The 12,365-nt window shown below is 44.5% G+C and overlaps 1 protein-coding gene across 5 annotated transcripts in view; it reads right to left on the bottom strand.

Annotated features, from left to right (window-relative positions):
- Window positions 1–12,365, bottom strand: part of LOC309653433 (steryl-sulfatase-like) — a gene marked incomplete at its 3' end in the record, with an annotated part of 633,880 nt that overhangs the window by 453,950 nt on the left and 167,565 nt on the right. For 2 of the 5 annotated variants that reach the window (XM_082448099.1, XM_082448101.1), the window contains exon 11: window positions 6,395–6,768. The exons of 2 other annotated variants lie outside the window; for them this stretch is intronic. In XM_082448099.1, coding sequence (XP_082304225.1) covers window positions 6,395–6,768 — 374 coding nt within the window. Of the gene's footprint in view, window positions 1–3,775; window positions 6,769–12,365 lie in introns of those variants that run through there. One more of the 5 variants, XM_082448100.1, reaches the window with a different exon arrangement.

Raw genomic sequence — 12,365 nt, 5'->3', positions numbered from 1 at the left:
AATTAAAAAAACATTCCTTGCAGGATATTTGGTCCTGTCCAAAACTTTTGTAAGACATTTGGTGCATCAGACATTTGGTCCATGCCAAAAGGTCCTTGAAATTTGGTCCTATCTAAAATGTCCATGAGATATTTGGTCCATGCCACACAATTTTGAACAGGACCAAATATCAAGGACCTTTTGGTGTGGACCAAGATGTCTCCTTGGGCGTTTTGGACAGGACCAAATATCTGCTAGCCAGAATATTTTATAAAAAGGTATTCATGAGAAGATTTTACTGTTAGAAATACCATCATTCCTAGGCATATATATTTTGAAATCTGCTATTTTCCTATAATCCATGATGCAAAATTTAGTATTCCACTTTGAGAAAGGATCTCAATATTTAAGTAATGAAAAAATTGCTGGTTGTATAAAGCAAGCAACTCTGTTTCTCACTCACTCACACTGTAGTTGCAGAATCACTTCTCCACAATTCTGGGCTGTGGGCAGGTGGTGGTAGTGTCCAGTATACTTCTATCTTTAAGTTTCTCTGTTTCCCACCTTCATATGGTTGACGGTCTTTAAAGAATTAAGGCATATACCACATTTCCTTGTCCATTCATCGGTTAGTGACATTTAGGATTCTGTCCACATACCGGCTATTATGAATAATGTTGCAATGATCATGGTTGTGCAGATATCTCTTTGAGATCCAGATTTCAATTTTTTGGATAAATACCCAGAAGTGAGGTGGCTGGATCCTATGGTAGTTCTATCTTTAATTTCTTGAGGAATCTCCATACTGTTTTTCACAGCTGCTACACCATTTTGCATTCCCACCAACGATGTAGAGGGTTCCAATTTCTCCACATCCTCACCAAGACTTGTTGCCTTTTGTTTTGTTTTGTTTTTTAATAATAGACACCCTTGAACTTTAAAAATGAGGGCAATCTTTCAGTAAACAACATGGATGAATGTTAGGTACAAGACGCTAAGTGAAATAAGCCAGTCACAGAAGGACAGATACTGCATGATTCCACTTATATGAGGAAACTCATAGAGGCAGAGAGCAGAACGGTGGTTGCCAGGGGTTGGGCGGGGGGGCGGGGTAAGGAAAATGGGGAGTTCCTATCAACGAGTATAAAGTTTCAGTTATGCAAGATGAATACATTCTAGAGATCCGTTGTACAATTCTGTGCCTGTAGTTAAAAATATTGTACACTGAAGAATCTGGTAAGAGGGCAGATCTCATGTTAAGGGTTCTTCCCAACATAAAATCAAAATTAAAAATTAGTGCATAGGCTTCTATTCAAAGCAACACCAGTAGATCGGAAAAAATCTTTTTGCAATCCAAAAAATCATCACAGAATGTCAAGCTCACATAATGCGGCCAAGCTTAGTGTTATTAGTCAAGCTAAGTAACCCTAGCTGCTGTTGCACTAACAGCCTCCAAATCTCGGTGGCTTAAAAAAAAAGATTAGATCCTGTTCAGGTCACAGCCACCTGTTGATGAGGGGAGGGGGGTTTCTCTGCAGCTGCCCCAGGTGGTGACTCAGGGATCCAGGCTATTTCATTACCATCATGGCATCACCATTCCTTGGGACCATCTCAGAGTCCTTACCTGGATATTCTGCATTCTGCAGCTACAAACAGAGGATGGTGCGGGGAACTTCCGGCCAGGCCTGAGTGTCTCTATGGTCCCAAAGATAAAAGAAGTGGGATACGTCTTCTTGCCCAATACCCATTGCAATGAAACCGTACGTAAGAGCTATGAGACAGTTTCTGCTTCACATGCAGTTACCAAGGGGCCCTGCCCTCTAGCGAATATGTCATATCTTTGTGTGTGACTTAGTTTTGCACCCTGTGTTAAATTTAGACAACATAAATTTTGACAGGCAATTCACAGTTCATATTTATAATAATATATTCATCGGAAATTGGGCCTTCAGAAAAACACCACCATCCCTCAGCACAGGTAATACAGTTTGAAACCTGAGATCCTCATATAACCAGGGAGGCCAATTTTATATCCCAGACCACCATATGAAAGTCATTGTGTTTGCTCATTGGGTAAACCATACAATCTGCCTTTTTTTAAAATTGCAGTGTAGCTGATTTACAATATTGTGTATTTCAGGTGTACAACAAAGTAACTCATATATATGTGTGTGTGTGTGTGTGTGTATATATATATATATATATATTTATATATATATTCAGATTATTTTCCATTATAGGTTATTACAATATATTGAATATCATTTCCTATGGTATACAGTAAATGCTTGTTTTTTTATCTATTTTGTATATAGTGGTGTGTATCTGTTAATCCCAAACTCCTAATTGAATCCTACCCCTCCCTTTCCCCTTTGGTAACCATAAATTTGTTTTCTATGTCTGTGAATCTATTTCTGTTTTGAATATATTATACATTCATTTGACAATCAGCTTCTTTGAAGATGGGTAAGATAAACAGCAGTACCCTGAGAGGTCATTTAGAGGATCTGAACTTCATGAGGAGAACCGCCTTTAGGGCAAACATTTGAGGCTCTCCTAGATGTAAGGTCCACTGAGTTCTCAGAAAACTGAGAAATTGCTTCATGACAATATTTCCTTTGCATGAACACACGGGTCGTTTTCAAGTTGCTTGTGTTCGAATTAGGTAAGTGGACGTTTCCTTAATTGAAAAGGCTCCTCTAACATAATATCTGACACTCTTAAATACTGGTAAATTACGATCACTTAGCTCGGAGCCCATCACACAAAGAGATGGTAGGAAGTGATGCCAGCTAGAGGCAGGTGTAGCAACACAGACCCGGTGCGTGGCATCGGAACACCAAGGATGGCCAGGGCACCCACACTGTCCTGACTGAGGCCAGGACAGCCCAGATGGATGGGAGGTGGGGGGAGACAGGCAGCTATAGTTTACGGGGCACTTGGTCATTGACATCACACCTGACATCCTCTGAGGGCCAAAGAGGAGGTGACGAAGCTTGGCGTGTACTGCACAGGAGCCTGTGCAAAGCAACATCTTTCATCCACGCACACCTCTCCCTACTATGACCCACGGGTCAGCCCGCCTCCCGACGGGCGTGGTTTAGCTTTTATGCAGGATGGCTGGGTCAGTGAGAGCTCATCTGAGCCCCAGCATCACTGCATTCCTTCCTTGTTCTCATGGCTTCAGCGGTTTAGTCTGACTCCGCTTCTGCCTTCCCAGGGAACCCAGTCGAAAGGTAGAGAAGAGAGGGCAAGGTTTGTCGTATCAAAATTTAGACTCTTCTCTGCCCCAGACATCTGTTGAGCAAAGAAGCTGCTTCAACTGGGTCCAGGACCGGTTAAGACCTCCAAGGCCCAGGAAGGAAACATATGCATAAGAGTCAAGATGAAGACAGGTTACATAAAAACATAAACCATATGAAAACACACAAGAATTCCATTTTACGACTGCGTTGGTACCTGTGCGTCTATGATCTTCAACCCCAAATGTTCAGTTTTTGCTTCTGACGTTAAAAGACATTAGACATTTTTTTGTGAGCCCCTGAAAAGAGGCCGTGTGCGTGATGGATAACTTGGCCCTTGCCCTGCCCTCTAATCATGAAAGTCAGGGGCTATTTATTTCTTACCCGTCTCTATACTTCTTACCCCTCCCCGGAGCCTCAGACATTCCATAAATATTTGCTGAACTAAAACCCATATTCCCCATCAATTACCATCATGCCCCAAACATAGGAAACACTCTGCACGCTTGCTGAATTGAGTCCTGTGGGAAAGCACGGCACGAGAGCACAGACTGTTGAATTGCCAAGGAAAATTTTATTTTAATTTTGCATTAACATCAGGACAAGGTTCTGGGAAACCTGCACAGAGGCAATCACTTCACAGGTCGCATTGTTCAGACAGATGCCAAATACTTTTCCCGCTTCTTTACCCTTCACTGGATGTCCTTCAGGGCTACCTGAAATCTGTTTCCTTTCTTTAATCCTTAATTACCTCGATGTGTAGGTTGTGATTTTGCTTTTCATGCAGTGATACTGACATCGTCAAATAATGCCCTGTCTATAGGTTAGTGTTTGCTTAGCCTTTAACATCTACGAAATGCTAGAAATACAAAGATTTTTTTAAAAAGAATTTGTTTAAAGCTTCAAAACCCACTAAGGTTTGCACATACAACTCAAGAGGTCACACCGATGGGAATTCCAATTTCCTGCTGTACATTCCAAGCAAAACTTTCAGATGGTAAGCGGTCTGAAGTCTATGGTAATGATGATTATGACAAATAAACCTGATTTTCAAATACCGTGACACATAAGGGTGATCCAAGTTATTTTGAGGCAAATACTTTAAAGCTCACTGTAGCTCCAGAGGTATATGTATTCTTCATTGGCTGTTACCATTGTACAGATTAAACAATTAATTCTATACAAAGCTATGTATTCACATCATCTATAAAACTTCTTCAAGTTATTTCACCCTCAAACACATGTTCTTACATCATAAAATGTTTTGTAAAAGTCCATCTGCATTGAGTATGTTCAACTCTGAGTAAACGTGATCATCTCCAAACGTAAGTTCCTAACAGTGGCTTTATATAGTTTTTGTATGATAATAGCAATAATCCTAACACGTTACTAACATGCTGGTGCATTCTTTCATGAGACTATTTCCTAAAACAATGTGACAGATTTTTGGCAATTTCTGGAATGAGAAATCCGCATTAAAAGAAAGAATCCTGTTTGTTTTCCAACTTTAAACCATTCCCAGGGAGTGGGTGGGGGGTGGTGGGTGGGGGCGGGAATCATTTCTCTTTTTTAAGAAAAAGAAAGATTAAAATCTGAAATAGTAGACCTTAAAGAGGAGCTGGGGACATGCTGCTGGATCTTAGAAATTCTTCAGTGGAGACACACAGAGGAAATCAGAGTCCCCTGTCAGAAAGCCTGAGCCACCCTGTACACATTCTCTCCAAAGTGCCCGGAGGGGTCAGGGTACCCGGTGGGGTGGGGTATTCCATTGACCTGCACTCTTGTGGGATCGAGAAAACCCTGAGCCAAGAGCAGATGTTCAGACGTGTTCCCGAAAGAGATGAATGGGAGGCAGATGGACCACAGCTGAGGACGGATCAGTAAAGGCATCTGCATGATATTGTTGGAGGATGTTCAGCGCCTGAAGGTGACCTAAGTGCTCCCTGCACAGGTGAATTCTTTCCTCAGGAGGGGCTGGTGGCTCAGACGTTGGAACTCTCTCCAGCTGTGCCCCTAACCCCCAGTCTCCGACGTGACCTGGTTACGCCTCGTCCTGCGTTACTGAGGTTGCAGGAAATGGAATTCAAACAAAATTGCGCATCTCATGGTGGAGGCATAGATATTTCTTAGCCGCAGGATCAGACCACCCAAAACACAAGTACGGACATGAACCACCTTCTCTCTTCATTAAATTCTGCAAGAACTCAAGATGTCACGGTCATGGGTATGGGTCGTGGATGGACTGCTTGTGTCTCTCTCCCCCCATGAAATATCACAATTTTACACGCCAAAAATTCTGAATTCTGTTAGAAAGGATTCCAGGGACTGCAGCATCACTGAAGTGGCCTTTGAGTTCAGAACCTCCGTTCACCAAAGAAACAGCAGAACCCAAGTAGAATGCTGCAAATTATGGGATGCAAATCCGTACAGGAGAGATTTGTCTTGGCATTATTGTTGCTGAGGGATTTCACCGAAAGGCTGTAGCACAAACAGCTGTGACCCTCTATTGTTTTTACTTAAATAGTGATAAGCTTCTAAATACTGTAAACTTCTTGAAGAAACTGTATATATATAAACATATATATCATGAATAGTATTTCATATTATTGCAAATAATACTGACAGTAATTGCCTTCCAATAACCAAACTGGAACTTACCATCATCCATGATGGGTCAAGATGGTCTTTTACTCATTATAACGTTGCACGTGTTAGGTTTACTAAACACTCTTTAAATTTTATTCTCTTTTTCGTGATGCGCTGTAAGGGGAATCCCAGTGGCCACAGCGTCACATCAGCTTGTGGAGTAAGTGATGCCTTACATCGTGGATCACACGCATTGGCTGAGAGATGAACAGGTTACCTGTGCAACTTCCTGCTCTCCGTCTGCACTGGTGTTGGCCAGACTCATTGAAATCCCGCCTACCGCATTCATGTAACGTTGGCCTTGGAAGACGTGACTAACGTCTATGCCTCTGTTTATGGCAAACCCTGATTTTTTCCCCAGGGCGTAAATGTGGGGTTTTGATGGAGCCTCCAGGTGAGAAGACAGAGAGAAGGGATCTGAGTCCCGGGGTGGGAGCTGCCAGCGCTGGCTTCACCCGGTGCCGCCCCCCACGCTCGTCTGTGATGCAGCAGGTGGGGTGGCCCCGGGCGCCCTCAGACGCATGTGGCTAACGGCTCCCTCTCCCATCCTGCTTCTCCCGGTCGCACTGGCAAGACAGGCCTGACGATGAGCAACACATCTGAAGCCACGGCTTCCAGATAAGGTTGCCCAGCGACAGCTGATTGGGGACGTCCCTCAGGGTCTCAGCGTGCCGGGCTGCCGCTTCCTGCATGGTCCCCAGGATCTCCCGGAACCGGGGCTCTGACGTCGGAGTTAACGGGTTTCTCTCCCTGGGGTCTTGGGAGATGTCAAAGAGCAGAGGCGGGTCGTGGTAGGTGACGTATTGCCCGTGACAGAAACACACGTGGGTGGCAAAGCATCCGTTGGCGCCCTCGGGGAAGAACTTGGGTGTGAAGAAAAAGGCTTTCCAGATGGACGTGCCTGTGGTTGACAAGGACAGAAGTGGGTTTCGTGGGGACAGGGTCATCAGAGTGACCTCCAAAGAGAACATGCACAGAAAGCACCCTGCCGTGCGCTGCAAGAAGGCAGAGACCTACCACTCGATTATGCATGGAATGGATTTCTCATGCTTAAGGCTCAAAAGGGTAAGAGACATAGCTTAAAAAAAAAAAAAAAACCCACGCATTGCTGTTTAACTGCGACAGAACAAGAGACGAAGCTGATTATGCAATAGCTGTTAGGATGCAAATTTAACCATATTAAAACTTTGGCATTTCCTCCTTAATCCATCTCTCTCTCTCTCTCCCTCTCTCCCACCCCGCCCCTCTTCCTCTCTCTCCCTCTTCCATCTTTTTCCCAACCCCTAATTTCTTGGGAGAAGCTGGTGAGAAAGGAAAAAAGCTTACTAATTGTTTGAGCAGAGAATTCTAAGAGGACTGTCACAGTTCAGTCTCATAAACTTTACAGCTTGCAGCTGCAGTGGGGCAGGCACTCAGCAAATACACACTGACTAACAGATTCTAAGCTCCGAGCTCTGACCCTTTTTGTTCTCCAACTTCAAGATGCTAAGCTTCGCAGCCTGTGTTTCTGTTTAAAACAAAGTAGAGGGAAGAGGGAGCTCGACGCTAATATGTACGTGAGATGGTAAAACGTGACACACACACATACACATATACACACGTGTACACATACATACAGCCATCAGGAACCATCTGAAACACGCTAGGACCTCAGCTAACGTTTGATTTCCTCCCTTTTAAGAAAGCCCAGACGCATCCCATCCAGCATTTAGTGAGGCTGGGCGTGAGGATGGGGAGAAATTGCAGCTGGGTTACAGAAATGATCTTTTGGGGATGAAGAAAATGTTCTGATATTAGATTTGACTATAGTTGTAGAACTCTAAACATTTACTAAAAATGGTTGAATTGGAATTCTATGCTCTATATGTGATACCTTAATAAAGGTGCTAAAAATTCCAAATTGACCCCAGAGTAGGATGGTTACATAGTTTTTAAAATGTAACTTCTGTGTTCCATTAAACACCCAATATTGACATTTTTAGAAAAAAATTAATTTACAAACAAATAATTGTGAAATGTTTGATTTCCTGTTTATCCTACAATGTTATGACTTTCTGAAAGCTGACTACTAATCACACATGCTCTGACAGAGGTCTAAAAACTGTTTCCTGGGTAGAAAAAGGTGGCAGATCAAAACAGAGTTAACACGTATGAACCAAGCAGAATTAGGTGCAGACCGAAAAAGTCCTTCTTTGCTTTATCCTTTCAGCTTTTTTATATAAAACCATAGAGACTGTCCCACTAGAAAGCATCACACACCTATTTAATTCACTTTGATCATTTGTTTGCCATGGAGATGGTGATTTTGTAGTTATAGGTATCGAGTGGCCCATGCATGGATCCAAATGCAAAAGAAATTAATGGAATTAACAGAAAACAATTGCCATGGGTCCCACGTTCTCCCCAAACAGACCCTGACCTCAGACAAGCATATTCAAAGGTGAGTAAGCCTCTCTGGTTTGGGGAAGACCCAGTCAGCACAGACAAGCAATGTGCACATGGCCTAGATGAATATACTAAAGAGATCCACAACGGGGAACCTGCCGTCCGTCGCGTAGTTGATGCTGGGAGAGATGGCACTTACTGGCTGTGTTGCTTTACACAACTTACAGGTCAGCACCTGCCTTCTAAAGATGAATTCAGGCTGCGAGGCTGCAGGAAGAATTCCAGGGCCTGCTTTCCCTCTCCAGCAGAAGATAAAGAGGAAGCGGGTTACCTTCAGATTCTTTCCGTCCCCCCCCCTCACTCCCCTTGACCCCTAGATCTCCTTCAGAAGCCTTTTCGGCAGCGAGAAGCTGCAGCCACTTAGAATCTGTCCTTCATCAGGGTCAGCAGGGCCGAGGCTGTTACAGACAGAGGCGTGGGGAAGCAAGCCTCTTCCGCTCTGGCCCAAAAGCTGCAAATCTGCTGGCTGTTTTGAACTTGACAATCGAGTCCAGTCTTGGTGTTCTTAAAACCCCAAGAGAGTACAGGCTCCCGGAACAAATTCATTTAAGGGCCTGCCCTACCCGCTTGCTTTTGAAAGCCGTGCAAGCAGATTCCGTCACTAGCCACCTGTGCTCTGTCCTGCCCAGGTGTGAACAGACAGGCGGGCAGGTTTAAGGACCAGTCAGTAAATAAACCTCAAGCATCCTCACAGGGAGCAGCCGTGGTATGGCAATGTAGCTCGGACAAGGGCAGAATGAAGAATTAATGTTTCTGAAGATTTGTTGGGTAAGCTATAGGGGTCTTTGACTTTTTATAGCGCAATTTGGACTTTTTATAGCGCAATTTGGACTTTTTAAACTTTTTATAAAAAGATACATTGAGTATTCTCTGTATTATTTCTTTAGACCACTTCGGAGTTGCTCAAATGAGAGAAACTGGGCTGCATTTTATTGCATGTAGGTGTATAAGATACGAAGCCTTACTTCATGGTCTGTTCCGTTGCTCACCAAGAACCCAGGAATCGACATTGTCAAAGGTGTCATTTCAACAGAAAAAAAGTAAATCAGTAGATCATGTGATAAAACAGGAGGCACCTGGTGTCACCTTATATTTCTAATAGGTATATTTATTCCTGTTTACCAAAATTATTTTAATAATGTATTTCATCCTGGATTTCTCCATATACTACTAAAAAAATGTTGAGTTAAAAAAGTGTTTTTCTCTAGTGTTAAAATTCCAGTCCATTCTGAACAAAGGTTGCTTCTGTCTCACCTCTGTCACAGATAAATATTTTGACCACCACGGGATCTTAATCTTTCTTACAATTGAGGCCCACTGACCAGAGGAAGCAATTATTACATTTTCTAGGGAGAATGCAGGAAAATTAAATGGAACATTTTTTCAAAAAAATAGTCTAAGTAGTGATGGGAACAATAAGTCGACTTAGGTTTAAAATACGCTCCAAAAATTTAAGAGAAATAATTGTGACTATTAGAGGACAAAGATGTCAGTGACATACAGTTAGAGGGCTGCTTTGTCAAGGTCATAGAAAATGCTGTGGAGATCACTACCTACCTATGAAACCCATTTTTATGCAAAATCACCACTGGAAAAAAACTGAGTGGATTCATGAGAAAAGAAAGTTTACAGTCCTTTGACAAAAAGGCAAATAGAGTTTAAGTGAGAAAAACTTGACTCCTAAGCTAGACCCTGAACTCAGCACCTTCCAAGTGTAATCCTAAAACAGCTATTTCATCCAAATTAAAATAAGCAGTGGGTTCCTGGGATTTCTTGGGGATGTGAGCGGCGTGAGAGCCCAGGACAGGAACAGCTGTTGTGATTTTGATCACTTCCAGGGATTCAGCCACCAGAAAAGGTTCAGCGGTCCGTGGACAGAGAAACCCCAAGCCTGAGCATACAGGGTCCCCAAGAACAGAAACAGAGAGAATGCAAAGCCCGTTTTTTCTGTCCATGCGGCTCTGGAACCACCTTCTGCAGATATGAGATGCTTAGCTCTGCCTAACAGACACGAGTCCGCTTTGCAAAGTGCTTTTCCCTTCATGCGAGGATTCTTGTCGGTCTGGAGCCATGACCAGCATCAAGGGGAGACATCCTTTGTCTCTGAGCTCAGAAGTGTTTCCTGTCTTGGTGGCTAGTTGACTGCAATCTGCTTGAACTCTCCTCCCCTTTCTGACGGCTCTGACAGTGTGGGCTCCAATCCCAGCTCTGCGATTTCCTAGCTGTGGGATGCTGGGCGTGGCTGTTAAGCTCTCAGGGCCGCAGCTCCTTTTCTGATAAGTGAGGATAATAATAGTACCGGCCTCGGGGCTTTGCTTTGGGAGTTAACAATCCATCCCCTCGTGTAAAGCTCTCAGAACAATGCCAGGTGCATAGTAATAACCATCTTTGCGTTAGCTTTGAATATAAAGCTGCCGGCAATCTAAGACAAAAACACTAGTTTCTTTATGCTCTTAAACCTGTTGCCACTGTAATACGAGTCTTAAGACACCTTTCCCCCCCCTCCTAAGGATTCTTAAAGAATACGGACAACAAAACTTAAATGGCTTCAACACGCTGGCTCCTAATTTATCACTCAGATTCAGACATCCTTTGATGAATGCTGTTGGAACAGCTCGTCTTGGCAAGATTTATTTTGGACGCTTGCAGGATTCCGCGTACATACGGAAGCCACACAGAGTCGTTTGGGGTTTTTGGTCTTAGCAGTGTTTCCCACCACATAGCGCCATCTTGGAGTCCTTCAAGAAGTATTTCAAAGACTATTGTGTTTTCCCACTGTGAGCGGCCCATACCACCCCCCTGGGACCCTCAGCTTGCCCCCTTAGTAATGCTGATCTCATCTCCTGGACGGACGTCTGAAAATCCACCCCAAGGTCCCCACGGCTCATGGCGACCTCCTTGATTCCACGATACCCCCCAACCACGTTCCCCTGTCCTGAGCCAGCCACCCGACATCAATGCTACATTCTTGTCTTAGACCCAAAGATCCTAGGATGTGGGCCCACATGGAGGCACCTAGGGGACCAGTGTCTTCACACACGCTCCCAGAGAAGTGCGGACCCAAGGGCTCTTGTTCTTGACCCCTGAGACTCGTGTCCACCCATTCTCTGTAGCCCAGACCCTCAGTGACCCAGCACTGGGCTCATGGGCGACAGACCCAGTTCTGCCAGCTTCCTGCGCTGGTTGCACTGAGACTCAAGATACAAAAACACTGAGAAGGAAGAGGAAGCAGCTAAGGGCTGTGACCCAGAGCACCTGCTTTTAAATTCAGATTTAGAGGAACCCTAGCTCCACGAGTGATGCCTGAGTGCCCGAAAGCAAAACACTCCCTTTGACTAGGCGTTTGTTTTTGCATTTTGGGGGACGGAAATATGAATCCTGTACTAAGTGGGTACACAAGGCGTGCTGAAGTCTCCCACTCCCCTTCACCGTCTCTGTGTGTTGAAATCCTATCCATTGTTCAAGGTCCGACAACTCCTCCTCCGTGAGCCTGTCCAGGTCTCCAGCTGGAAGTTACCCCTGTTTCCCGGCGCCTCTCAGCAGTTTCTACTGAGCATTCAGCCCTGAAGGGCTACCACCGTCTGTGGACTCCATTTCTTTCTAGGTTACTCGCTCTCTGAACACAAGAACTGTATCTCCCACGTGTGTTAAATGCCCAGTACCTAGAGCCTTACATAGAAGAGTGAATGTATCTGTGAACTGCCAGCGTACAGGGCCTTACGTAGAACAGATGCTCAATAAAAATGTGCTGGGTAAATTAACGACGAATGAGCCGACAGGATGAGCAGGAAGACACCGAAAAAGAGGGAAGAAGCCAGCTGCCACCACGAAAGCCGGCATGGGGGCAGACAGGAAGCCCAGTACGTTCTGTGTGTCTCTCCTCCAGAGCCACTGGGGGCGTCCTGCCTAAAATCGCTCAGTGCCAACACAGCCTCCAGCCAGCCAGAGATCCAGGCTGCTTGGTGACATTTGGTCACGGCAGATAAATGAGCCAGGAAGTCAGAGATTTCTTGGGGTGTCTCCACGTCACCTTTGCCTTCAAGAAAGTGTGTG

Source organism: Balaenoptera physalus, assembly GCF_965194825.1.
Source record: "Balaenoptera physalus genome assembly, chromosome: Y".
Taxonomy (NCBI): domain Eukaryota; kingdom Metazoa; phylum Chordata; class Mammalia; order Artiodactyla; family Balaenopteridae; genus Balaenoptera; species Balaenoptera physalus.
The sequence above is the reverse complement of the archived record's forward strand: the minus strand, read 5'-3'. Positions and strand labels throughout refer to the sequence as shown.